The 27934-nt window shown below is 38.7% G+C and overlaps 1 protein-coding gene across 1 annotated transcript in view; it reads right to left on the reverse strand.

Moving 5' to 3' along the window:
• The window catches only part of TSPAN8 (tetraspanin 8), a 232306-nt gene that overhangs the window by 12591 nt on the left and 191781 nt on the right, over window positions 1-27934 (reverse strand). The window contains exons 9-11 of the mRNA XM_060025243.1: window positions 15283-15434; window positions 7539-7601; window positions 1581-1718 (exon numbers count right to left, since the gene is read on the reverse strand). Of these exons, the coding sequence (XP_059881226.1) occupies window positions 1581-1718; window positions 7539-7601; window positions 15283-15291 (210 nt within the window). The 5' untranslated portion in view covers window positions 15292-15434. The remainder of the gene's footprint in view (window positions 1-1580; window positions 1719-7538; window positions 7602-15282; window positions 15435-27934) is intronic.

Raw genomic sequence — 27934 nt, forward strand, 5'->3', positions numbered from 1 at the left:
CATATTACAGTTGGAGTATTAACCATGCTCTTCATTTACTCCATCCTTTGCCTCAAGAATCAAAATTGGGGTCATTACTACTCAGAAACATTCTCTCCAAAGACTGACTAAGGAAAACGGTTAAAACTAAAATCGACTGATTGGACTGTATGCATCGGTATGATGTTGAATGGAGGGAAGTTTGAAAACTTAGATGAAGTTATGTGAATATGATCTTTCTCGTCCTTCATCAAACACAAACTCAAACTTCAAGACAAACTTCAGAACTGAATACAAAACAACATCTCTACCACTATTAGAATCACCTGGGGTCTTGTTATAAATATAGAGTCCTGAAATCTGCCTCAGATCTACTGAATCCTACTTTTGGAGGATCCCACAAATTAGTATTTTTGTTAAAACAAGTTCCTCAAGTAATTAAATTCCCCAAATTGGGGCTTCCCTGGTGGTGCAGTGGTTGAGAGTCTGTCTGCCGATGCAGGGGACATGGGTTCGTGCCCCGGTCCGGGAAGATCCCACATGCCGCGGAGCGGCTGGGCCCATGAGCCATGGCCGCTGAGCCTGCGCGTCCGGAGCCTGTGCTCCGCAACGGGAGAGGCCACAACAGTGAGAGGCCCACGTACCGCAAAAAAAAAAAAAAAAAAAAATTCCCCAAATTGCAAATGAAGTCTTATTAATCAAAAAGCAACCACCAGGGATGCTATTAGAGTCCCATTAAAACTCTATCTTTACCTTCCCTCATAATCAACCATCAGTTAAAAATTATTTGTTCAGGGACTAACACAATACTACTTTTATCAGAGAAACAAGTTTAGATGAGCTCTGATAAACTCATGTCAGATTTCTATCTAGTAAATACTTGATGAATTTTTCTAATATTTTTTTCTATACCCATTTATGATTTTCTACTGTATATGTGTTAAAAGTGAATATCTGTGGGTTATCCCAACCCAATCTATCCTTGAAGCTTTCTAAGGGACAAATTTGATTATCTCACACCCTTACAATTTTCTTAGCATGGACTACGATTTGACTGTAGCCCACACCCAGACCCGTCTTCCATTATTTACTGAAAGTAGCCCTTGCACTCTCTAGCCATACCCAAGGCTTTGCAGTTCCCCAAACATGCTAGCATTGTACTGCCAGGTCCTCTCCCTGGAAAGCTCTTCACACACTCACCCGTACAAACACCTTATTCACTTTTGCTTCTGGCTTGAAAGTTCCCTTCTCTATCCTTGCCCTTCTCTTCTTGGGCCACCTTCACTGTTGCTAATTGTTTACTTGTCAGTCTTCCCTAATGGGTTCTAATTGTTTTCATATCTACGTATCTTTTAGCACAGTATCTGGCACATAGCAGGTACTTAGTAATTGAATGAATGACTGAATGACTAACTAAAATTTGTCTTCTCTCACAGTATCCTCTAATCTAAGATAAATATATTAGCTTCCACAACCAAACCCTCTAAACAAAAGTGAGAGAGTTTCATCAATCTTGGCAAGTCCTTTTGACAGACAATGGGGATGGGAGATAATCCTTAAAGTCTGAAGGTTGGGTATTGGGATTTGTCAGGAAAACTCACCAAAACAAGCACGAACTGGTTTTCTTTCATGGCACCAAAGCATCCCAGGAAACCCAGAATCATGATGGTAACACCCACAACAATCAAGATATCCACAGCAATATAGGGGTTAATGGTAGCAGCCCCAGGACTGAGAGTCTGAAAATGAAAAAGATCAATGAGAGAAAATCCCTTTTCTTGATGTTTTTTATTCAACAAATATCCACTGGGTAACTACTGTTGTGCCAGGCCCTGTTCTAGGACCTTGAGATACCTCAAGGATGTAAACAAGCAAAAATTCCTGCCTTCAAGGCACTTACATTCTATTCTATTGAGGTATTACTTGTCCAGATAATGTTTCCAATTTTATATTTTTTGAAGATGATATATTGGACGTTGGATGGAAGAAATGAAATAGGCTTTTAAAACATCAATTATTCTAAAAAGCTTAGAAGGACCGGTAGTTTCACCCATGATGTGATCTTTGATTTGCATATTTTGTGTTTTATACCTGACAGTAGCATCATAAAGCATGTTTTTATGGCAGTTCAATTATTTAAATTATAAAGCCTAAGTCCCTCAAACAGATAGACTCAACAATATGAGTGAATCTCAAAAACATTTCATTGAGCTAAATAAACCATATTCAAAAGAGTGATTGCTGTACGATTCCATTCATATGGCATTCAAGAATAGGTAAATCTATGCAAAAATAAACAAATTGGTCCTAATCAAACTTACAAGCTTTTGCATAACAAAGGAAACCATAAACAAAATGAAAAGACAACCTATGGAATGGAAGAAAATATTGCAGGCAATGTGGCTCACAAGGGATAAATTTCCAAAATATACAAACAGCTCATGCAACTCAACAACAAAAAAACCAAACAACCCAATCAAAAAATGGGCAGAAGAGCTAAATAGACATTTCTTCAAAGAAGACATACAGATGCCTAACAGGCACACAAAAGGATGTTCAACATTGCTAATTATTAGAGAAATGTGAATCAAAACTACAATGAGGTACCATCTCACACAGGTCAGAATGGTCATCATGAGAAAGTTTACAAAAAAACAAATGCCAGAGAGGGTATGGAGAAAAGGGAACCCTCCTACACTGTTGGGAATGTAAGTTGGTGCAGTTACTATGGTAAACAGTATGGAGGTTCCTCAAAAAACTAAAAATAGAGTTGTCATATGATCCAGCAATCCCACTCCTGGGTATATATCTGGACAAAACTACAATTCAAAAAGATATATGCACCCCTACGGTCATAGCAGCACTATTTACAATAGCCAAAACATGGAAACAACCTAAATGTCCATAGACAGATGAATGGATAAAGACGATGCAGTGTGTGTGTGTGTGTGTGTATGTGTATATATATATAATGGAATATTACTCAGCCATCAAAAAGAATGAAATAATGCTATGTGCAGCAACATGCATGGACCTAGAGATTATCATATTAAGTGAAGTAAGTCAGAAAGAGAAAGACAAATACCATATGACATAACATATGTGGAATCTAAAATATGACACAAATGAACTTTTATGAAACAGAAACAGACTCATAGAGAACAGACTTGTGGTTGCCAAGGGGGAGGGGGGTGGAGAAGGGAAGGACTGGGAATGTGGTATTAGCAGATGTAAACTATTATCTATAGAATGGATAAACCACTAGGTCCTACTGTATAGCACAGGGAACTATATTCAATATTCTGTAATAAACCAGAATGGTTTATCAGAGAAACAAGTTTAGATGAGCTCTGATAAACTCATGTCAGATTTCTATCTAGTAAATACTTGATGACTGAGTCACTTTGCTGTAAAGCAGAAATTAACACAACATTGTAAATCAACTATATTTCAATTTTAAGAAGTATCCATTTGGGGAATAAATAAAAAAGAATAGGTAAATCTAAGCTATGATGATAGAAATCAGAGCAGTGCAGCCTTTGAGCAGAGTATAAAGGAAAGAAGGAACTGACTGCAACGGGATATGAAGGAACTTTTATGAGTTAATACAGATGCTTTGCATTTTGATTGTAATAGTGATTACATAGGTCTATACATTTGCCAAAACAAACAAAAATTTAAACTAAGAAAATAAAATAAGTCTAGTTTCTAATATTCCATATCAAGTCTATCTCCTTGTTCCCAGGAAGTATAGTCTATAGAGTCTTCCAGAGACTCTTTATTTTGACTGACTATTTAGTAATGGGATATTGAGGAAAATATCCTAGGGCCCATTACGATGGGTTGGGCTACCCATTCTGCATAATTTGGTTCTTCTCTGCCCCACATGTATACTCTTCATCACTTTCATAACACCTAGCCTCAATCTATCTCTTGCTCTACAGATATGTCCAGAAGTAAATCACAATTAAAAAGTGAAACCTTGTTCCTCTGTTATATTCGAGTGCTATGTGTAGCCCATCTACCTCCTATGACCTCTATCTACTGGGCTATTTCTAGGTAGAACACTAGGTCTTACACTAGCTCAGAGACTGCCTCTTGGAATCTGCTGCACAGCATGTAGACTAGCTCCTTTAACAGGAAATACCAAAATAAAAAACAAAACAAGCAAACAAACACATACTACTATTCATGATCTTTACATTTTTAAAGACTTTTTAAATCAACTCATAGCCTAGACAAAACCTTTATTTGATAATCAGGAGGAAGGAATATGCTAAAGTTGTAAGAGCACTAAAAACTAAAATCTATATTCCAGTCAGAGTCTTTATAAATAAGTAAGTTTCTAACCATAGAGCAGTCAACTAACCCTACTGGGCTCCAGTTTCTCACTTATAAAGGTATCAGCCTCTGTGATACCTAAGGCTTCCTTTGTCTCTAAGAGTCTATGCTTACAGATGATGTTTCGATTTACATATTTAGAAAGCTGGGTTATGTCCTAAAGATTTTCTTTTTGTCTCTTTTTCAGGTTTTCTGTTTGTTTGTTTTTTGTTGTTGTTGTTGTTGGTTTGCTTGTTAAGATTGGAGCTAAGAAATCAGTTTTGTTAATAAACAGGCATGGTAACTGAGTCAAAATAGGTAATGACCAAAAAACCCCCAAAAAAGCAGCATTAGAAACCCTGTTCTATCTACTCACCATCAAAGACTGCTTCACTAGCACATTGTGGCCAATGCAGGAAAACCCTAAGGTATCTAAGACAGTTTAAGCCTCAATGGCTGAGTTATGAAGACTTGGTTAGTCAGTCCAGATATAGAAACAGTAGGTCAAATACCTACCAGTGAGACCTGGATAGTGTGGCCAGCACTTATTTGGCAGGTAATGAAGCACTTCTCTGAGACTGATCTGGGCAGAGTGACCCACTGCCAGAGTGGCCAGAAAGCCATGTGTTGGCTACCTGAGGATCACTGCTTCAAGTCCAGCCCAACAAGTGGCTATTCTTATTCAGAAAAGAAATAGAAATCTGAGTTCAGGTATTTGTTCCAGGGGAGAGACAGCAGAGTTTTAAAAGCTGTCTTGGATGAACACTGTCTCTGTGTGTCTTAGAACAAGGGGAGAATTTCTACAGGAAGGGACATGGCTGAACTTTGAAGAAGAGGGCTGAGGGTCTTCTTTGGATTATAAAGGATTTCCTGGGACAAGGATGGTTGTGCATACGTTTTGCCTCACGCAGGGCTGAGTTCATCCTGATGGAGAACAAGGCATCCCTAAGAGACACTTTAGCACCAAAAGCTTTGCTAAAAGATGTTCATAAAGACATCCTGACATCCTTGTTTTCTGTGTTTGCACTCAGGTTTCTCCTTCTAAAACTTCTTCCTCTGTTTTTCCACTAGTAAAATTCAGTTTTCTGCACAGTCTTGATTCTTTGTCACTGACTTTGAATAAAAATAAATCAAGCCAATTTCACGTAAGTCAAGCTGGTTAAAATCGTCCTGGAAGATACTGACTTTTGTTTAGGGTTAGAGGCTGACAGAGCACAAGAGTCAAAATGTAACTAAAGATGCTGCCTAGCTCTATTAAATCATTCTTATCCCCAGATTCATAGTAACACCCTCTCAAGGACGACAGTTCTTTAATACATTCAATGTGTGTGACTTCTTAGACTAAACACCAAGTTTGTTTACCAGAAGCACTGGGGGGAAATAAAATGTTCCCATATCAAACAGAAATAAAATAAAATTTAAAAATAAAATACAGGCTGCACACACATCTCAAAAAGGCCAAAGCACCATCTAAATCAATAGCTTTTAATCTCTGTGCTTAATTATGAGTCCCAAAGTCAAACATCAGCTTCTAAATGATTCTAAGAATCTTCAAATACTCTTCTAGGACTCAAATCCCAGAGTCCAAGGGCATCAAGAAGTCACAGATATATTTATATCACTATAAAACAACAAATGAAATCCTGATGGACTAGAATGTTACCAACTATTGCCACACCTATCCCCCATTCAACTTCTTCACCATGGTAAGGCACAGAATGAAGAGGCAGCGAATTGCCACTGTGATTCTCTGGGTTCTCTAATGGTAGAAAGCAAATTTTAAGGAAAAAGAAAAGAAAAGGAAAGAGAGAAGAGAAAATAAAAGAAAGGGAAAGGGAAAAAGGAAAGGAAAGGGAAAAGAAAGAAAGAGACGGAAGGAGAGAAGGAAGGGAAAAAAGGCAGGAAGGAAGGAAAGAAAGAAGGAAAAGAAGGAGAGAAACAGTGAGACAGCAAGAAAAAAAAGTCCAAAAAAACCAATCCTTTTAAAAAGGGAATCAGAACAGATGTCAATTTGCTTTTGCTTTTAATATTTCTTTCAACTAGGCTATGCCCAATGGCATGTAACTGCACCGTGGTATAAGTTTTAATAGAAAATGCATTACCTTAATTTCTGTTTTAATAATATCTTAATAATTATTAAATAGGAATCAACATTCCTCTTAGAGAGGGAAACTTTATTTAGGCAAATACTTCGAAAGGGCCCTAGGAGTACATGTGAGCCTGAATAGTGGCAAGAGCCCAGATAACAAAGAACAAGGTAACTGCCCTGCGTGAGATAAGAATCGTAACTTGCGGGGCGGAACACCCCTGGGAAGAAGCGAGCTGGGAGAATGGAAGCAGGGGAGCCAGGAAATGGTGCCAGGCACTGTGTTAAGTGAAACTGACAGACCAACCCTCCCACATGCTCACCCTGCTCCCACCCACCACACACACAATCTTTCCACACTTGTGACACTGTGGTACAGAACACAGACAGTGTGTGTGGAATCCAAAGACCAGAGCTAGAATTAATTGTAGGAACTAAACTTCCTCCAGACCCACAGAAATCTTGGTAAGACCTTTGCCACCCATGGAACGGTGTGTGGTGGGGCACAGGGGATCATGCTAATCTTATCTTGATGTCAGGAGGCTGGACATTGCCGGTCAACTCCTGAGTTACACCGGTGACCAGCCTCTTGCTGTTACAAGGGGTTACCCTCAATACCAAGTGCCCCAAGGAATTACCAACTATCTTTGTACTTTGCTGCCTTTAAAACACAGATTCAAATTCTTCTTCTCCAAGAGAACCTCTCACCTTCTTTTCTTTTGGATCACTACCCCACCTTGGGAATCAGCCAAATTATTGTCAATACCTTGTACAAAAATTGCTCTTGGTGGGGAGGCAAGGTGGTCTATATCCTCTAGATAACTTCAGGCTGCACTTCAGCAAATAACGAAGGAGGCTAATTTCTGCTTTGGCCCCTTCCCGCCTCCTCTTTCATTCCCATCTTCCTATTAGGGGAATAACATCTTCTCCATTCTCTAGAAGGATTGATCAATGCCTAGCACAGTGCCAGGCACATAGTGGGTAATTTTGATTAATTAAATTTAATTAAATTATAAAATCACAGATCAGCACAAATGATTACATGAGGCAGTTAAGGAAATGCTATAGAAATATTTTATTATTACTGTCATTACTTTCATCATTATAAGAGAAATAAACTACTTTGGCAGTGGAGAAACTTGTATTTATTTACCTCTGGACCATCTTTGCCTGCTCGTAGCCAAATTGCTACTGCCAGGATTGAGGCACCACATAGCTTCAGAAAAAAGAAAAAAATGTTAGAGTACGCCCAAGATAAACTACAACTCTAATTCCACACACCTCTAGCCATCTGGTAAAATGGTTTATCATTAATTCTACCATTACAACCTAAAAGACATAAATGAGGCATATTTATGTGTAGATAATTGCTAAAATGTTCTGTTGTAATTGGAAAGTTTGATAAGAATAATCTGTTTTCCATCCACTACAGGGGAGGGGAAAGATGGTTTTCCATGTTTCAACTCTTAACTGCGTTTCTGCTAGATTTTAACATACAAAAGATAAGTAATAACAGTTTAAAGACAAAATATCCTTATTGGGCCTCTGGGTTTGTCTTTGAGAAGCTGTCTTAGACCATAAAGGAAGGGAATAACTGATTAATCATCAAACGTTCCTTCAAGATTCAAGAAGTCGGGATGTAGAGGGAACAGCAGACTATTTGACAACATTTGCTGTTAAGCAACAAGGGTTTACGACACTTTTTGTACCCAAATAAGCTCTTTTAAAAATAAGCTCTTTTAGGTAGTAAAGCTTACCTAGAGAAGAGGAACAATGAGGAACAGTATTTAAAGTCTTAAATTCCTTTAATGACTTTACCAGATTATTTAATTTGGACCAAGACCAACACACAAAATGTGAAACACATTTTACTTTAATGTAAGAAAAAAACCTTGTCTTTCAGCTTTGTTTTTGTTTTGTTTTGTTTTTTAAGGTATAGATGTTGTGGCCTCAAAAAATAAAAAAATCAAAGATCTATTATTATATAGAGATGTTGAGAACAAGCTTGGTAACATACCAGACACAGCAGTAGACTTTGGAGGAGTTTCTAGACTATTCTGGCCTTAGGGTTCTCTGACAGAGAAATGCCTGAGTCCTCCAAACCCCATGACTTTGTAGTATCATTGCTTTCATGTATGGTTGGGCCATATGCCCAAAACCCCCAAACAGCAGTTTCACTTAACGGCTTCTCATTACGTTTGCTTTGGGAGTAGAGTCGGGGCTTTTGTGAAAGGAATACGGAGTGCAAACAGCAGCTGAACCTATGCTCCCTAAAAGATCTCAAAATTCATCTAGGTTCAAGCCCTTTATTTCAGATTAAAGAAACTGGAATCCCAAATGATAACAACGGTCACATGGTGAAAATCCAGCAGCACTCCTAATCTAGCCCCACCCTTACTACATGCTTCAACTCCTGCAAAACAACAAATGCAATGGAAAACCAAAGCTTTTTACCAAAGAGCTCTTTGCCAAATCACCAAATCACCTATACAACTTAATTATGTTATAGGTGTGCACACGCACACACTATAAACTGCAAATCTTTGAATAAACAGCTTTAGAGCCTGAAAACTCTCCTTATTTCTTTTCCTCTTTTCCACTAAATCCTAATTTCATTTGCAGATGGAGATAAATGCTCATTTTAGTGGTTCTTTGTTAATAAATAAACCTGCAAGAATTTATATCAAATGATAATGAGACCCTCTGTGATTTTCAGTAATTTTATAACAGTTGGATTTTTTGTTTTTCCAATTTGTTCACTGATATTTTTCTTTCTCTTTTTTTCTCCTTTCATAGGTAGATTTACATTGTTTGTCTTAATAGTCACTCTGGCTTTCAGGTTTAAATGAAAATAACATTATCTGAATAGCTATTATGATTAGCATCTTAATCTGATGTTTTTATAAAACTATCGATGAGAATATTTTAAGAAATGTATCATAATTTGCTAATTAAATTAATTAAAAGTAATTGGTTTTCTATCAAGAACAATCAGTATAGAGCCATGATTGATACTAACCTGTTTTATCCCAATTGTTATAAGATTGATCATCATAATTGTTCTTTGAGTCCTTTCTCCAGTTTGGCTTTAAGGGTTTGCCCCTGATCTTTTTATAATGTTTTAAATAATTTGGAGTATGAATTAAGAAATAAGCATCTAGGTATGTCCTTCTTTCTGTTGATAAGGTTGTACAAGGAAATTAGCTGATGTGTTAGGCCCCCAGGTTAGGGGGTTAGGTTAGGTCCCCAGCCATCAGTGGACACTGCAGAACTTACTAGGTCTACTCCCCACTACCCCTTTCTGGTTTCTCTTTGAAGAAAGTCACTGTTGTTGCCATTCAGCTCTCATGGGACATCCTTCTTTTTATGAAATTAGGATGCAGTTGCTCTGAGCCAGCATTCTAAGAAATTACATAATTGATGTTTGCTTATGAATATGCTATGGACTGAATTATGTGCCCCTAAATTCCTATGTTGAAACCCTAATCCCCAATGTGGCTGTATTTTGAGATAAGTACCCAAAGTGGAGGCCAGACTCAGGGTGAGCATCTCCCTCCAGCCCCACAGATTCCTTGCCCCACGAGGCCAGAGGAGGATAAGAGTAGGACTAAAATACTATCACACCAGATTCCAATATTTTTAAATTAAAAATCAATACGATTGTTGGAATTGGGAAAACAGCATTAATTGAATTATTATTGTGTGTCAGTCCTTGGTCACGGGCTTTCATAAAGTATCTTAGTTAATCTTCACCATTGACCCTGCTGCGTAAAATTACCATCCTCGTTTAACAAGTGCAGAGACTGAGGCAAAGAAAAATCAAGGAACATGTTCCAGGCCACAAAGAAATGTAGATTCAGGATTTGAATCTCAGTCTGCCTGTTTCTTCAAAATCAACTTTCCAACATTCTTCTAATTTATGATAGAAAAATTTCTGTCTTATCATAATTCTTGCCATTTTATTTCTTCCTCTGTTTCAAAATCCAAATTGGAATTTATTCATCACTGCAGAGTGGTTTCATACTCCTGACTCATAAAAAAGCCTGTACAATGATGGCTGAAATGTCTGTTTCTTAAACATTTACTTAGCATTATTCTGAGTTCTTTATATGTATTAAACCATCTAAACTTCACAACAACCCATGAAGTAGTTATTACTACTATCCCAATTTTACAGATAAGGAACTATAAAGCACAGAGAGGTTAACCAATTTCCCCAGGGCCACACAGCTGGTGGTGAAGGAGGTGAGGTTCAGCTCTTAGCCTCTGGGCTCCAGTGTCTTTGTCACTGTTTAAGTTCCAAGCTGACTGCATAGTGGCAGGTAACCACTGTATTTACAAAATTCACACATTTCATCCATAGTCAAGTCTATCTTGGGGGATTTCATCAATCAGAATGAAATATAATTATTTTTCAGTTATCCCATCTCATAGTTATGTCTGCTCTGCTTCAACTCTCTTCATTGCGCTTGGCACAATCAATCTAGCGTCCCAGGTACCATATAAAATACAACGATGACATTGAAATGCTGGTTCTTGAACTCTCTCCATTCCTGACTTCCTTCTGCTCTCGTCAAAACTCTTCATGGTTGGCTTCCTTCAGTTGCTAACACCTTTGGCTTTACAGCTTGTCTCCTTCTCACCTTCCCCCATTTGGGTTTGGTAATGTTACGTCACTCTGCTTTCCTTCATAAAGAGCCAGCCTTTCCACAGCTCTCTGCCTCTGGCAATGGTTCCACTGAATCTGTGGGCTAAAGGCCCTGTTTTCCATGCTTACCCAGACCCCTAAGACGCTCCAAGCATCCACAACACTCCCATGCCTGACTTATCTAAGAGGAGCATAAGAAAATGTGGGCAGTTTATCTGTTTTGACACAAGACTCAGAGAAATAGGTTTTGCACCTATGATTTACCTATTATCTACCGCACCTCTAATTCACTCTAATTTGCATCAAACTCTAGCATGAGTGATTAGGAATGATTTTTACTTTCTCACGTTTTTCTTCAATTACTAATTCTAACAAATAGAAATCACTGCGTATTTATGTGGCATATCTCAAGTTCTCTCACAAAAGAAACTGGTATGTTTAGCTTAAATGACCGTATGCATACTTTAGAGGTATTCCAACATCTGGCCCTACTTTGCAAAGGCTTAGTTTCTCTAAAGTTACACCAGAAAGAATTCATTTGAAAACATAAGGCCATGGATGTCTACAAGAAAACCACATCAGTGGGACCGTAAAATATTTGCTTAAGTAAACATTAGAAATGTGACAAATTGCTAATTTCCTATGAAGGATTATAAAATTCCAGCTGAGAACTCTGGGCTGGGAGTAGAGGGGAGAGTAGAAATAGGAATGGTTCCCTAACCTCACAGACTCCTGCTCTAACTTTTGAATGAAAATATGGATGTCACCTGTTGGCTGAGAAGTTATCATTGGTCTTTACAACTGTTGCTCTTACTCAAGATGTCTCATATAAAGATTATAGGTCCCTTCCCATCACTATGCTGATGGGAAGAACAAGGCCTTTTAAGGGAAGTCAGAAATATCGAACTGAAATCCGTGGCATCAGAAAGACTTCATTATCAGAAAACAGAGATAACGGTAACCATAAAATAATCAGAGCTCTCCAGGAAAGCCGTAACAATGACTGGGTACAGTATTGTACAGATGTCTACAACTCACCTTGTACTCTTATATCAAATTTATAATCCTGAGCCTATAACATACCCCTTTCCTAGACTGCCTTTTTCATTTCAGTTTAAAATTCAGATCTGTTTCAAATTCCTATTAGCTACTGAATAGCTATTCATTAGCTATTTAATGAAATACTGACCTCTGATGTATTTAAAACAGCCATCAACACTTTGTATGCTGTTTTTATACAACATGGATATATTTTGACTATTTCATAATTTGAGGATTGCGACTAGTTTGAAGACATTGAGAGGTTATTAAAGTAGAAGCCATGCATTTATTAGCATATTTATATTTTGGTTTGTTTAAATGGCCCATATATATTCTGCATCATAAAGAGACAATGGTTGCAGCTTTTTAGAAACAGATATCAAGACTTCTTGGAGAAATGCTGATTCCAGGTCTGGGGCAGGAAATAGGGAAGTGAGCCTGGAACATCTTATCATCCCAAATCGTGAAGAAGTTATCAAAGTTATTAAGGTCACATCAAAAGGACTCAGGAGCCAACTTGAAGACTCTCCCACTGGCCAAAAATGGAATAAATTGCACATCAACGAGTATAAGAACTGTGATGGTATTTAAATCTATTATTTCATAAGGATATTTAAAGAAATACTTGCTTATCACCGTTGTATGATACCAGAAAATAAACTCATCATTTTGAAATCTGTTGAGTAAAGAGTAAGAAACAGGGCTTCCCTGGTGGCGCAGTGGTTGAGAGTCCGCCTGCCAATGCAGGGGACATGGGTTCGTGCCCCGGTCCGGGAAGATCCCACATGCCGTGGAGCGGCTGGGCCCGTGAGCCATGGCCGCTGAGCCTGTGCGTCCGGAGCCTGTGCTCCACAACGGGAGAGGTCACAACAGTGAGAGGCCTGAGTACCACACACACACACAAAAAAAGAGTAAGAAACATTTATGCTGCCTTTCTCAAAAAATAAAAACTGGGCACTAATGGTAACCAATTAGTAAATGCTAAATCTCTCCTTATTGAAAGTATTCCATCTAGTAAAGGAAGAAAATGATAGAAATAGTATGTCACCAGTTTGAAACTCAGTGAACTGATGGGTTGAGGTTCTTAAGCATCAATAGCTACTAACATCACAAAAAGTGAGATGGTCAGACAGTATACACCTCTTGATGAAAGAACAAAATATCACTTATAAGCTAGTTGTGCCCCATGCCCCGAAATAATATCCTGAATCTTATCAAACTGCCAAGTGCAACTACTAAGTTAGAGGTAACACAGAAGACAAGGGAACATGTTAAACTATACCGTGGGTATGCAAATAGCAAAATCCAGATCACAGAAAATGCAATAGGACAAACCAAACACACAAGTACATAAAACTTCCAGGGTGGGGGAAAGATGAAGATGGATGGAGAACCTAAAGATGAAAGTTGACATAAAAGATATATCAACCAATCAATCACAGTCGTGGACCTTGTTTGTATTCGGATTCAAAGAGGAACACTTGTGAGGCAATTGGAAATTTGAACCCTGGATAGACACTTGATAATCAGTTTTAAAATTCTTATTAAGTTTTTAGTGTGATGACATCGTGGGTACATTTTTTCAAAAAAAGAATTATTTGTCTTTCAGAAATATACACTAAAGTATTTACAGATGAAATAGTATATCCAGGATTTGCTTCAAAATAATATGGGGTGGGGAAAGTGGATGAGAATATGGACCGGGAAAGATGGGCCATGGTTTCATGGCTTTGGGGGCTGGATGACGGGGTTGATTTTCCTTTTCTATTTTGTGAATGTTTGAGGTTCTCCACAATAAAAAGTTAAAAGCAAAACCAACCAAAGTACATAGGAATTTCTTTGTTTATATTCTAATCTCAATGTTTAACCAATTTTAAATATTTCAAGGGAAGAAATTTATCAGAACAAACTTTTAAAATCTGGCATATATTCATGAGCTTCATTTAGTATTTGCAAAAGCAGCCCATTTTTCTAAGGAAAAGAGGAAGTACGAAGAACAAACCTTTCTTATTTTATTCATTTATAGTCTCACTTACTTACTTACTTTACCAATATATATCACTTGTACTCATTAGGGCTACTGACATTGAATGGAAAGTCATTCTAGACAATAAGACTATATTCATCTATTTAAGTTTAGCTAGGTACATCATTATTTTAACAGGACAGAAATTTACCAACATGTCGATACCAGCTGCCTGTTTACTAAAGATAACCAGGTAAAAAACAAAACCAGAACTTTCTCCGGCTTATACTGCATAAGCCATTTTTTAATCCAGTACACAAAATAATTTTTTCATTTAAGTATTTTGGGCTATTTCTATTGACTTACTTTTGAACAATCTTTAATTGCATCATTTATATTACAAACGATAACATCAATTTTCCAACATCCCAACATCCAACATCCCTTAACCACTTTGCCTTTCCACATTTCATTTTTCAACTTTCCAATGTTAGATTTTGCTTATCAATTTATTTGTTATTTCTTATGTCTACAGACTTTCAAGAGAAACATAAGAGCTGGCTAAAACACAAACCCTGTTGATTAAAAGATGGGGCAATGACACATCAAAATACTAATTTTAAACTTCTGATACAAAACTAGTGCCTTAGTTTAATCTTTCCATGATTAAGTAACTTTACTGTTTCTCTTTAAAGTTTAGCATGACCATTGTTTCTTCTTTGGATCTCTGAAAATGATCCTCTTCTCACGTCTTTCTCATCACACCCCACCATTCACCTGTTTCAAACCCAGATGTAAAGGTTAGAATTTAGGAGCTAGGCTCCAAATGGAATCAAATCAGATTTTTCCCACAGGGTCCTTAAACTAGGGAGGCCTGAATGATATACAACTAAGAATTGTCTTTTAGTTAAGGGGTATTTTTTTCCCTCTGTGATTGTTTTGTAACAATATCAAAACATTTATGAAATGTTTACCCCCACAGAACCCAAAGTGCACTTTTTTGAGTCATTGGCTCATTTTCAATTACTGAAATAACCAAAGAAAGAACAAACACATCCAAACAAGTAAATGGAAAATACACTCTCCTCCTCTTCTGTTTCTCTAGTGCAGAGTCTGTTCTCATTTATGATATTTATGATATCAAGATCCCCTTTCTTGCATAAAATTGATCATTACAAGAAAAACACTCACCCAGGACACGAAGTTGAAGATAAACATAGAATATTTTATACAGACACTCACACCTGCCATGTCGGAAAAGGATCAGGAATCCAGATGCTGTGAGTTTAACCGCTCCTTCTAGGATTGTTCTGCAATGGCTCTGGAGTAATTTGCCTGCAGAGATTTCTGTGTTCACGGCCTCAGAGCAGAAATAGAAAGCAAAGAAGTTGGGGCTGGGGGGTGGAGGGTGGATAATCCAGTTATTAAAGTGGATTAAAAAAGTAACACACACAGTTAAATATCACAAGGTCTATCTCTAGGCAGGTGTGTTCTTTTGCTTGTCGTGGCCCCTAGGGTACTGGGCCAGAATATTGATGATCGTTTCTCCAAAACTGCCTTCTGTAAAGTAAACGGATACCAAGTTAAGGGAGTGGTGCTAGAGCAGGGAGAGAAGGGCACAGCCATACAGGCTGTTGATTTCAGATACCACAACCCGACTTCCCCTGCCTCTATTTCAACTACAGGGAAACAAGATTGTTTTGCCCTGAGATAAAGGGACATTGTGTCTCAACTCATTTTTGCACTGTCTTTTCTCAAGAGTGCAAAATTTCTTCTAGATACAACAAAATGCATTTAGAAATCTGCAAAGTCTGAAGGCTTAAGACACAGCAACCTTTCATCCTTAACCCCAGAATGGTGGGAACAACCATGGACCTGCCTTTCAAAGCTTCTAAATTTATTTCAAAACAGTTCCATGGAGCTGCCTTCAAGGCAGTGCAGCTGGGGGAAGTGGGGAGGGAGAGGTTGCCCTCTCCATCACAAGACCATTTAGTTTTTCTCTTTATTTCTTTATGACGTAAAAGGGAAAAAATTCTCAGGAGTTACTCTCTGACTGTCCCTATTGTGTTCATTTTCTAACATGTAGCCATTCTGAGAGCTCAGTTTGTTTTTAAGGTGGGCCCTCTACTCTTCCTCTGACAAACTGTATCTAACAACACTCTTCTCCACTAACTCAGTTTCTGGATTCCCTGGTCCTCTTGGACAAAAAATTCAGAATAGAAGGTGGTCATAGTTCAGTGACCATAGATTGTACAATTTGTTTTTCGTGCTAATAGAAGGCAGCTGGCACAGGTAAAGGCAAAATTCCCTGACCTAATCAGGGAGGTGTAGACTGCTTTTCTGTAAACAGTTTGGGTCATGCTACTTTCCACGTCCTGCCTCTAAAAGGGAGCTCTTTTCCCCCAAATAAAAGAAACGTATACTTCAAAAATTGTTAGGGAAAATAATTCTTTAAAATCTTTGTGAAGCTCTATACAATAAGCAAGCATGGACTTCTTAAAAATTTGATTAGTTGAAAGAATATTTTTCTAATTTTCACTGACAAAGGTGTCTTTGAAACAATCCCATTACCTGACTATTAAACATAATATATTTTTAATGTACTAGTGACAATAATATCTAGTGTTAAGACCAAATTTAGGATTAGTTCAAAATAATGGCTTAATATTTAAATAATCACTAAAGAGAGATTGGTGCTCTATGCTGTTTCCTCCTAGAAAATGGAAATCATTTCACGAACTTCTACTGAGACATTCATGTATATAGGATTATCCATGGCTGAAAGAAGAGAGTTTTTGCTTAAATGAAGAAACAAATGGATTTATAGACCTAGAAGTGATTATTTATAGTTTAGAGATAAAATGAAAAGAAATATATAGATTATAATGCTGTTTTGTTGACAAGAATATATTGAGTACATAGCAAAGTCCAGTTTGGAACAGATTTTTTGTAGATGCTGAATCTCCTTAAGAAGAATATAGTCTTTAGCTAAATCATCATCAAACCCTAAAACATAAAAATCGATGGATGTGCTTTCACAGCAAAATTACTCTGTGTAATGGAACACCCAGTCCAATTCAACTCTATATGAAACAGTTCACTCCTCTAAGCTCCTATCTCAGTAAATTTTATAATCACACAACATTTACCCAAGCTAAATGCTGCAGAGTCATTTTGTATTCCTCTTTCTTTGTGGCCTTATGTCCAATCACTTCCCGGAGTGTGTTGAGCTCCTACATTTCCTTCAAACCTGTTTCTTCCATCTCATCCTTTTGCTTTTCAGCTTTTTATCACCTCTTACTTGAGCCATTTCAATAGAATCATAATTAGTTTTCTTGCCAACATTTTCCCCCTCCTATCCGTCTTAGCACTCCAGAATTTTCTCTTTTCTTTCTGTAATTCCCTTTATAAAATACTTATTGATCATGTAATTCCCCTGATTAAAAACCAATCTAAGGATGGTTTCCTATTACCTAAAGGATAAATTCAGACTCCATAGAATGGCACTTAAAGCATACGGCAAACAGGCCTCTACTCATCTCCCAGAACTTTCTCCTGTTCTTCTCTCCCACTCTTCCACTCTTAGATTCCATAACCACAAAATTATTTCATAGGCCTAGAATATACCTGGGGCTTTTATGCCTCTGTGCCTGTTGTTCCTTCTTCCTGGACTATCCTTTCCCACTTTCTCTACTTAGTGAATTATTGCAACCACCCCTTGGTGCTCAGCTCAAATGGCATCTCACCTGTGGAAGCGTCCCCTTCTTTATCCACTGCCCCTACTCTGGGCAGACCTCCTTGCTTCTCAATCCTTATGCCCATTACAATTTGAACAAAGCTTTAGTCTAAAATTGCCATCCTTTACAACACTGATTTTTGTGTCCACCCTCTGATTTTTTAATACATGAAAGGCCAAGATCCTGACTTACTTATCTCTATACTCACAGCAGCTGGCATTGAAGATAAACAGATGTGTGATTACAGCCAAGATTTCTAGAAAGTTCAACTGAGATTCCCTCATGGATTCCCAAGCAACTACCAACGTGTTTCCTCTCCTCACAATAAAAGTCAGTTATTGGGTAAAGAAAAATATTTCCTTTATTTTGGGACTTGTCAGCACCTTAACTTGCAAATGTTTAAGAAGGTGACAAAGTACATAGCAATTCCCAAATGCATGTGACCCGAGAACATATTTCTGAAAGCCATCTACATGGATCAGTGCTATAGCACTTACTTATAGAAACACTGATCTAGACAAGCCCACACATTTTATACATGAGAAAAGTGTATCCCAGAGAGACTGAGTAGCCCAAGCTCACAAAGCTGGTTAGTGGCAGAGCTCTTTCTATAAATGAGGTCTCATGATGATCAGATCGGTATTCTGTCCACTTGCATCAACTATCTCTTGGGTTAAGTAGTGTGACTGTAAGATGAGTCAGTTACCACCTTAGATCATGAGAAATTGTCATATAACATAGTTAACAGTGAAGGTAAGGGGGTAGGGCAGGGCTAGAGAGTGTAAGCAATAACTCTTAGGCCCAGTAAAAAAGGCCACGTCTGGAAGGAGAGGCAACGAAGAGTGGGATATCACAAGAAACAATAACTGAAGGAAAGCGCAGAAGGTAAGTCTCAATAATTTTAGATAAAGTTTTCCTAATGCTGCCATCATGTCAATTATTATCACACACAGTGAATGCACAGGGCAGAGCAGGATGAGGATTCAAATCTGATTAATCATGAAAACTCTCCACGAGGCAGTCATATTAAACTAGGTTTTGATAGCAGTATGGGGGACCCTGGCACAGAAAAAAGACAGAGAGAGATTCTCTGTGCTCAGAGTAGAGGAAAGGGCATGAATAGAACCGTCAGATACCCTATGTAAAATATGGCATTTTCTCTAGGTCATCAAGCAAATCAGGCCCACATTTGGGGCTTGAACCAGAAAACAGGCATTGATAGGAGGTTCATATTTTTATCACTATAACATGTTTCCCTCTACAAGATATGCCCAATAATTCATTCAACAAATGTTTTGAATGCCTTCTATGTCCCGTGCATGATACTAGGAACTGGTAATACTGCAGTTAACAAAATAAGATAAAAACCCCTGCCTTCACGGAGGAGATATATATATATATATATATATATATATACACACATATATATTAGGTAACTAGATTTTGGAAACAAAAGTATAAAAAGGAAGTTATCTTCTCATTATAATGTGAACAAAAACAGATGTTCTTTGTTATTATTAAAAAATAAATTAGCATATTCAGATCACTTGCTATTTAGTCATTCTTTCAACAAATATTTATTGATTACCTACTATATTCTGAGCCCTGGGGATATGGCAGTAAACAGCAACACAGAAATAACTCCTGATCTCTTGAAGTTTACATTCCAGAAAGGAAGATAACTTCCTCTTTGTATTTTTGCTTCGAAAATCTAGTTACCCAATATATTTGTCAGTGGAGTGTGTACTGAAAAACCAAACCATGTGTTTTAGAGAAACGATTACATTCTCTTTCATCTTATATATTCTCCCATTATCACCATCACTCTATACTAAAGGGGCTTTTTTATGGCATTGTGAATATTCAATTCATTTTCTCAAAGGCTGGTAGCAGGAGCAAGAAAAATGACGCTGAAGTTTCTCTTCCCTATGACTGTGCTTAGGTGTGGGTGTGTGGGTGCATGAGGTCATGACGTCATGCATTCTAAGCAGAGTGAAGAGAAAGTTACGGTACTCTTTAGCATTTCTCAATTTCAAAAATCTTTTTTCTTACTTTAGGAAAATTGAGGTTGCTCCTTTGTGGATTTTATGATCCCTTTTACAGGAGCAGAATCTTGGCGTTTGTCCTCCAGTCCGATTCCAGCATTCCTGAGACCAACATTCCTCTTATGCTTTCATTTGAACACAATGCTCTATGCTTCCTATCCTGTGTGCTTATGGAGCCTGGCTCATAAAAACCTTCTGCATATTCCCACTGGGAATGGGAAGCATCTGGTATGAGAATGATCCATCTCCTGCTTTGCAGGACATTTTGAAACCACCATATCTACTTGCAGTATTAATTCCAGCTCAGAAAAGAACATGCTTGGAATTGTCATTGTGAAATAGCAATATGGTGTTTATAAAGAATGGGTACCGATATTCTTCCTCTTTTTATAGATACTTTTATTCTAAAATATACACGATTTTTACCTGGACATCAAGTTAATAACCAATAAAGGTCATATAAAGAAAAACATGAAAGTATGTATAAGAGAATAGACTCTGGATCACCAAAATCTCTTGTTAAGTGTTTATAAGTAAAGATCGAGGCAAAATGGTGCAGTAATTAAAAATGTGTATTCTGACCATGATGGATTAGAGATGCTCATGAATTCTTATTAGCCTCACTGCCATGTTTATACTCCTTGTATATTTGCAACAATTACAGCAAAATGAAAAAGTGGCCAGCTTCTGGGTGGGGTCCAGGCTCTGGTCCTTGACTTGGCAGCCCTCTAAGCTCAGCTTTGCCAGCCTTTCCTCAAGTATCTCACAGGAGCCAGAACGTCAATTTCTTAGTTTATCATGAGAAATGCACACATCAAGCCACCCAGCATAATATAAAAGCAGATCAGAAAATCCTCTACCATAAAGAAAACAGACTCATAGATATAGAGAACAAACTAGTGCTTATCAGTGGGTAGAGGGAAGGGGGAGAGGCAGTAGAGGGGTAAGGGATTAAGAAGGACAAACTACTATACATAAAATAAATAAGCTACAAGGATATATTGTACAGCACAGGGAATATAGCCAATAGTTTACAATAACTATAAATGGAATATGACTTTTAAAAATTGTGAATCACCTGAAACATATTATATTGTACATCAACTATACCTCAATTTAAAAAGTTAAAAAAATAATAGTAAAAAGAAAGAAAATCCTCTTCCTATAAGAAAACAGCACTGAAGCAGAGCATACGGAGATGGTTGCTTGGTGGAGGGAGTGGATGGTAAATTCAGTAAAGGAGGTAGTAGATACATTGCCAAGAGTTGATAGGCTGCTGGTGAGTACAGAACCATCCCAGGAATCCAAAAGCTAAACCCTCCAGAAGATGCTCTTCTCCCTCAATATGGCTGCGACACACCACCTTATTCTTTCTCCCCCAGGTTGCTTTCCCTATACTCTCTTCAGTCCATGCCCCCTCTTGTGATCACAGTCTAACCCTAGATAAGAGGACATCAAAATTCACTAGGTATTCATTTACCAAGCTGTAATTACAGTTCAGTCCTGCTTCCAAGATTGCCTTTTCATTGCATTTTAAATATTTCCAAAATACTTCACTTAAACATGACTGCTTTCTTGATGCATTCCTATAGATTTTACCAGTTGATTTCTTGGAGGTCAATCTTATTGTCCTTCTCTCCAAATTGGGATGTGTGCCCTTGTACAGACAATGATATTCAACAAGAGAATGAAGGATACAAAACAGAGCTTTGTAATCACCAGCCCAGAATCACTGGATTCTCCATTTTTGTGCTGAATATTGGCCCGGTTGTTTGCTTTTAAATGTAAAGTTTAAATGCCAACCTGCTTTCCCGTGAGTTCTTTCTGAATCAGACTTCGTTTGGTCAGCTCACAAGGTACACATTGGCTGCCAGCATGACTAGGCTCTGGGATAACAGTGATTAAGAGGTAGGGAAGTAAGTGGAGGCCACCAACACAGAATTTAAAAAGAAAAAAAAAAATAGAATAGGGTGGGGGTATTTAATGCTTGTATCGGACACCAGATTCTCATACTAAAGGAGCCAAGAAAATGTGACACAGAATCTAACACAGGCTTCTCCCATGACTGGTCAGGAAAAACACAGACATTTTACTCATAATGCTAATTAGGATCTCACAAGTGATTAATTCCAAATTATAGAGGTTTATTCAACCTCACAGAGTGGGAATGAATTGCATGGCTATTCTGGTTCCCAGGAGAAAATAAAATAACAGGAAGTCACTATAAAAGGTCATGTATCAGGAAATCCCAAACTTCCATTTTATACCTTTATAAGAAGCGACAAAATGTACCCCAAATAAGCTCAGGTAGAAAAGAACTCAGACTCTGGTTTGAATTTTTTTTAAGCACAGAGAGTCCTATTTAGATTTTCCTTGAGCACTTGGAAGGCCTCTCTTAACGCGAGAAGGCAAAAGAAACAGATATTGCAGGAAGCCTGTGGTCTAACACTTAGACCATCATTCCTGAAACAAAGAGGGTCTGGCTGCATTTCCCTCACTGTCAACCCATATGAATGCATCACCCTAATTTCAATCCATATGAAATGAAAGTACACTCTCCAGATGCAATCTTTAAAGATACAATATCCAAACGGAATTTTTCTAGAAATCGGGCACGGAATACACCATTTCTCCTAGAAATCTCCTCTAGCTCCTTTCTTCATTTATACTCAGGCATTAATGTATCCTTCCCTGAACTTCCAAGTAATTCTCTTATTTATTAACAATGTGATTGATTCAGAAAATGCTTCAGCCATAGACCAACCATGTGAGGAGGTCAGAACATTTTTAAATAAGCTACTCTTGGGGTCATCAAGTGCCTATGGGTAAAACAAAACCAAGGGATTGTTTTTCTTTACATGGAGTCATATTGACCTCTAATTTTGCCTACACTAATCATTAAACCTTCAGGAAATATTTCAAGGGAAAACATACTGATTTTTTTAAATTGTGGAAAGAACCCAAACCTTTTCTGCATGCTAATATATTTATACAAGTTCATGTTGAAGCTTCATTGAGCCAGAGAATTCCTGTAAGTGCTCTGCTCTCTTTCCTCTTCACTCTTCATGCTTTCTTGAATACATGAGTGTGAAGAGGTATTGTTAAGCCGAAAATATTGGCCTAGCCAAGTCCCCCACAAAGGAATGTGCAAATCTGGGAACACATTCCAGGATTTCTAGCTACCAGTACAGGGCCTGAAGTATAAGAAGTACCAGCCAGAAATATCAAGTTTCTCGAGAATCAGTGCGTCTCAGCCAATCCCCTGAAGAGCTTTCTGAGAAGTAAATAGTTCAAAAAGCAATTCTCCATGCAGTAAGAGATTTACTTTAAATTTAAATAATAGTAATAGATATCACTTTAATCTCTCTTTAACAGATATCTCTTTAATAGATATTTAAGAGATTTCCCAGGCTTTGAACCCTCTAATGGATTCCCATCACAATTAAAATGAAATCCAAAGCCACACAAGATGGGCCCTTGGCTGCCTCACTGACCTCATTTCCAACTACTTTCTCCCTCACTCATGCTGCTCCAGCCACAGTGGACTCCATGCCGGCCCTTGGACTTGCCAAGTGTACTCCCAGCTCAGGGGCCTTTCCATCTCCTCTCTCCCCTGTGGAATTCTCTTCATCTGCAGATGGCTTCATCCACAGAGGAGATGGCTCATCCTCTCCACTCCCTGTATTATATGTTCATTTGTCTGTTTGTCTTATTGTCAGTTTCCTTTTGGAGTGTAAACTTCAGGAGATCAGGAACAATTTCTGTATTGTTCATTACTTATCCCTGGGGCTCAGAATGTAGTAGGTGTTCGGTAAATATTTATTGAATGAATGACTAAACAGCAAGTTATCTGAATAATTAATTTGTTTTTTAATAATAACAAAGATCATCTGTTGTGTTCACCATTACATTCTCACTGCCTAGCACAGTGACTGGCCAATTATAATCTCCACATGTGCTGGGATACAGCACTGCAAAAGAAAAATGAGGCTGCTTGTATGGACCTTATATTCCACCAAACAAACACACAAATAAATATGCAAGAAAACACCAGGGAGAGAAACATGGCAGGATCCTGTGCCACAGAGTGACCAAGGGAACTACTTATTTCACAGGAGATGGAATGCTTAAGGAGGTGACACTTAAACTGGGTCCTGCACCTGGGTCAAATCGTGAAGAAACACTGAACAAGCCCAAATCAAGGGCATTCTACAAAATAACTGGCCTAAATCAATTAAAATGTTAAGATCATGAAAGTTAGGGAGAGACTAAGGAATTAACCCCTATTCAAGAGAGGCTAGGGCTTCCCTGGTGGCGCAGTGGTTGAGAGTCCACCTGCCGATGCAGGGGACGCGGGTTCATGCCCCGGTCCGGGAAGATCCCACATGCTGCAGAGTGGCTAGGCCCGTGAGCCATGGCCGCTGAGCCTGCGCGTCCAGAGGCTGTGCTCTGCAACGGGAGAGGCCACAACGGTGAGAGGCCCGCGTACCGCAAAAAAAAAAAAAAAAAAAAGAGAGAGAAGCTAAAGAGACGTGGCAACTTGGTGAAATGCATGACCCTGAATCGGATCCTTTGCCGTATAAAAGTTGCTACTGACCAAATCAGTGAATGTGAATGGGGTCTCTGAGCAAGGATGTATAGAGATTCTTGATATTGTTCTTGTAACTTTCCTGCAGGTTTGAAATTATTTAGAATAAAAATAAACGGCCTCTGTGGGGGGAAAAATTGAGGCACAGAAAAGTGAAATAACTTTCCCAAGGTCCCATAATATGTGATAAAGCCTGGATGTGAACCCAGGCAGTCTAGCTCCCAACTAGGTGTCTTCAACCATGTTGCTTCTATAAAATAGAGTATATTAGCATAATGCCTCAGGCAAAGTAAGCTCTCAAGCAATATCTATCACTATTAGAAATTAATATACTGTAAACAAACAAATAAGCTGAGTCCTGCATGATAAGAGGACACAAGCCATGCTAGGAGCTAGGGTAAGAGAATGCCAGACAAAGGTAACAGAGCGTACAAAGGCCCTAAGGTGAGCACAAACTTGGCATGTTGGAGAAAAAAGTCTGGTGTGTAGGTAGCAGCAAAAGTTATGGGGAGCAGGGTTTGAGATGAGATCAGAGGCAGTTCTTCAGGTCAGACGCTGCGGAGAGTTGTAAGCCAGGAGAAAAAGAATGTAATGTATTTGCGTGTTATTGGAAGTGTAGGCAAGTTTTATGGGCTGAATTATACCCCCCCAAATGCATATGGTAAAACCCTTACCCTCATTGCCTCAGAATGTGACTATGTTAGTGACATCAGCAAGATGCCAGAGTAGGGGGCCCTGGACCATCCTTCTGCCCACAAACACACCAAATAAGCAATAGTTCACAAATTCCTTTTATGAGGCATCTAGAAACTAAGTGAAAGGCTCCTAAACACTGGGTGACCATGAAAACAGATTTATTGAAACCAGTAAAGGAGTTCAGGATATCCTCTTCCCGGAGTCCCTTCCCCTGGTGCAGTGTCACATGGTCAGAAAGAGACCTCCTGGCTCCTGACTTCTCCCCTTCTACCAGGGGAGGCGAGGGGTTGGTCTGCCTATCCTGTGCTCCTCCCCAGAAGTTTGACCTCAGTCCTGTCAGTCTTGGAGGCTAGATGGGTCTACCATAGCCTAACAGCCTGAAGGAAAATGGAAACAGCAGCGTGGGATCACAGACACATCATAGCCCTACCTCCTGCTCAGCACAGAGTGTATGGATGAAAAAGCCCCGCCGTCAGCTTCCGCCAGGGAGGGAAAGAGTACAGCCATGTGTACAGCACCCCTACTTTTCTGAGGGGGCTCCCCTGGGGACTGACCTCTGCCCTGCCTGACTTGGAGTTATACAACTTAATAACAAAAAAACTAATAACCTAATTTAAAAATGGGCTAAGGTATGAATAGAAGAAGACATACAAATTGCCAACAAGCATACAAACAAATGCTTATGGTCACTAAGATAGGGAAATGCACATCAAAACCACAATGAGCTATCACCTCACATTTGTATGGATGGCTATTATCAAAAAAAACAGGCGCTTCCCTGGTGGCGCAGTGGTTGAGAGTCCGCCTGCCGATGCAGGGGACACGGGCTCGTGCCCCGGTCCGGGAGGATCCCACATGCCGCGGAGCGGCTGGGTCCGTGAGCCATGGCCACTGAGCCTGCGCGTCCGGAGCCTGTGCTCCGCGACGGGAGAGGCCACGACAGTGAGAGGCCCGCGCACCGCAAAAAACAAAAACAAACAAACAAAAAAAACAACAGGTGTTGGTGAGGATGTGGAGAAATTGGAACCCTTGCACACTGTAAACAGGTATGGAGAATGGTACAGCCACTATGGAAAATGGTATTGGGTTCCTCAAAAAATTAAAGATAGAACTACCATATAACCAGCAATCCCACTTCTAGGTGCATATCCAAGTGGACTGAAATCAGGATTTCACTGAGATATCTTCACTCCTATGCTCATTGGAGCACAATTCACAATAGCTAGGATGTACAAACAACCTAAATTTTGATCACCAGATGAATAAATAAAGAAAATGTGGTATAAACATAAAATGAAATACTGGTCTTAAAAAAAGAAAGAAATTGTGCAATATGGGACAACATGGATGAACTTTGAGGACATTTAGCTAAGTGAAGTAAGCTAGACAAAGGAAGACAAGTACTGCATGACTCCACTTACATGAGTTACCTAAAACAGTCACATTCATAAAATCAAAACCAGGAACTGGAGGCGGGGCGGGGAGGAGGGGATGGGGAGTTATATATTAACAGGCATAAAGTTTCAGTAAAGATAAATAAGCTATAGAGATCTGCTTTACAATATTGTACATTCATTCAATAATAAGGTATTGTACACTTAAATTTCATTAAGAGAATAGATCTCAGGTTAAGTGTTCTTACCACAATAAAACAGAAAGAAAGAAAAAGAAAGAAATAAAGAAAGAGAGAGAGAGAGGGAGGGAGGGAAGGAGGGAGGAAGAAGGAAGGAAGGAAGGGAAAGAAAGAAGGGAAAAAAAGAAGAATGTGGCTATATTTGGTCATACCTCTTTAAAGAGGTAGTTAAGGTAAAATGAGGTCATTAAGGTGGGCCCTAATCCAATATGATTAATGTCCTAATAGGAAGAGAAAATCAGGATACAGACACACATAGGAAAGACCATGTGAAGACAAAGAGAATACCACCTACAAGCCAAGAAGAGAGGGCTCAGAAGAAATCAACCCCACCAACACCTTGAGCTTAGACTTCTAACCTCCAGAATTGTAAGAAGATTAATTTCTGTTAAATCACGCAGTCTGTGGTACTTTGGTATGGTAACCCTAGCAAATTAATATAGCAGGTTTTAAGCAGTTCAAGTGACACGATGCAGTGATCCAGGCAGAAGATGATGGTGGCTGGTCTAGGATGAGAGTATAGAGGAAGAGAAGCAACTGGATTCAAGGTACGCTCTAGAGGTGAAATCAATGTTGAGAGTGAGAGAAAGAGAAGGTCATGGATGCCACTCAGATCTTAACGTGAACAACTTGGTGGACAGTGATGCCACCAAGATGGAGAAAATGGAGAAAAACCCTGACCCCGTGACAGTTTCCCCTATTAACAGCATCTTGCTTTAGTTTGGTACATTTATTACAATTGATGTGTTAATATTAATACATTATTAATAACTAAAGTCCATAGTTCACATTAAGGTCCACTCTTTGTGTTGTACATTTGATGGGTATTGGCCAATGGATAGTGACATATATCCACCATTAAAGTATCATGCAAAATAGTTTCATTGCCCTAAAATCTCCTGTGCTCCACTGACCCATCCCTTTCCTTCACCCCCTTCAACTGCTGACAACCACTGAGTCTTTTTTTTTTTTTACAGTATCTACAGTTTTGCCTTTTTTAAAGTGCTGCAGAGTTGGAACTATACAGTTTGTATCTGTGGCATAATAAGAAATATATATTTAGCCTTTGTCCCCAGCTCCTAGCAGACTTCTAAAACCGTTAGAACTTCCAGAGGATAACAGTGTCTTTTGTATGCTAATGAAAAGACTGGCAGCTGGGGAGCCCTAAATAACTTCAGGATGGTAGCTGGTTGCC

This window comes from Delphinus delphis, chromosome 11, assembly GCF_949987515.2.
Source record: "Delphinus delphis chromosome 11, mDelDel1.2, whole genome shotgun sequence".
Classification (NCBI taxonomy): Eukaryota; Metazoa; Chordata; class Mammalia; order Artiodactyla; family Delphinidae; genus Delphinus; species Delphinus delphis.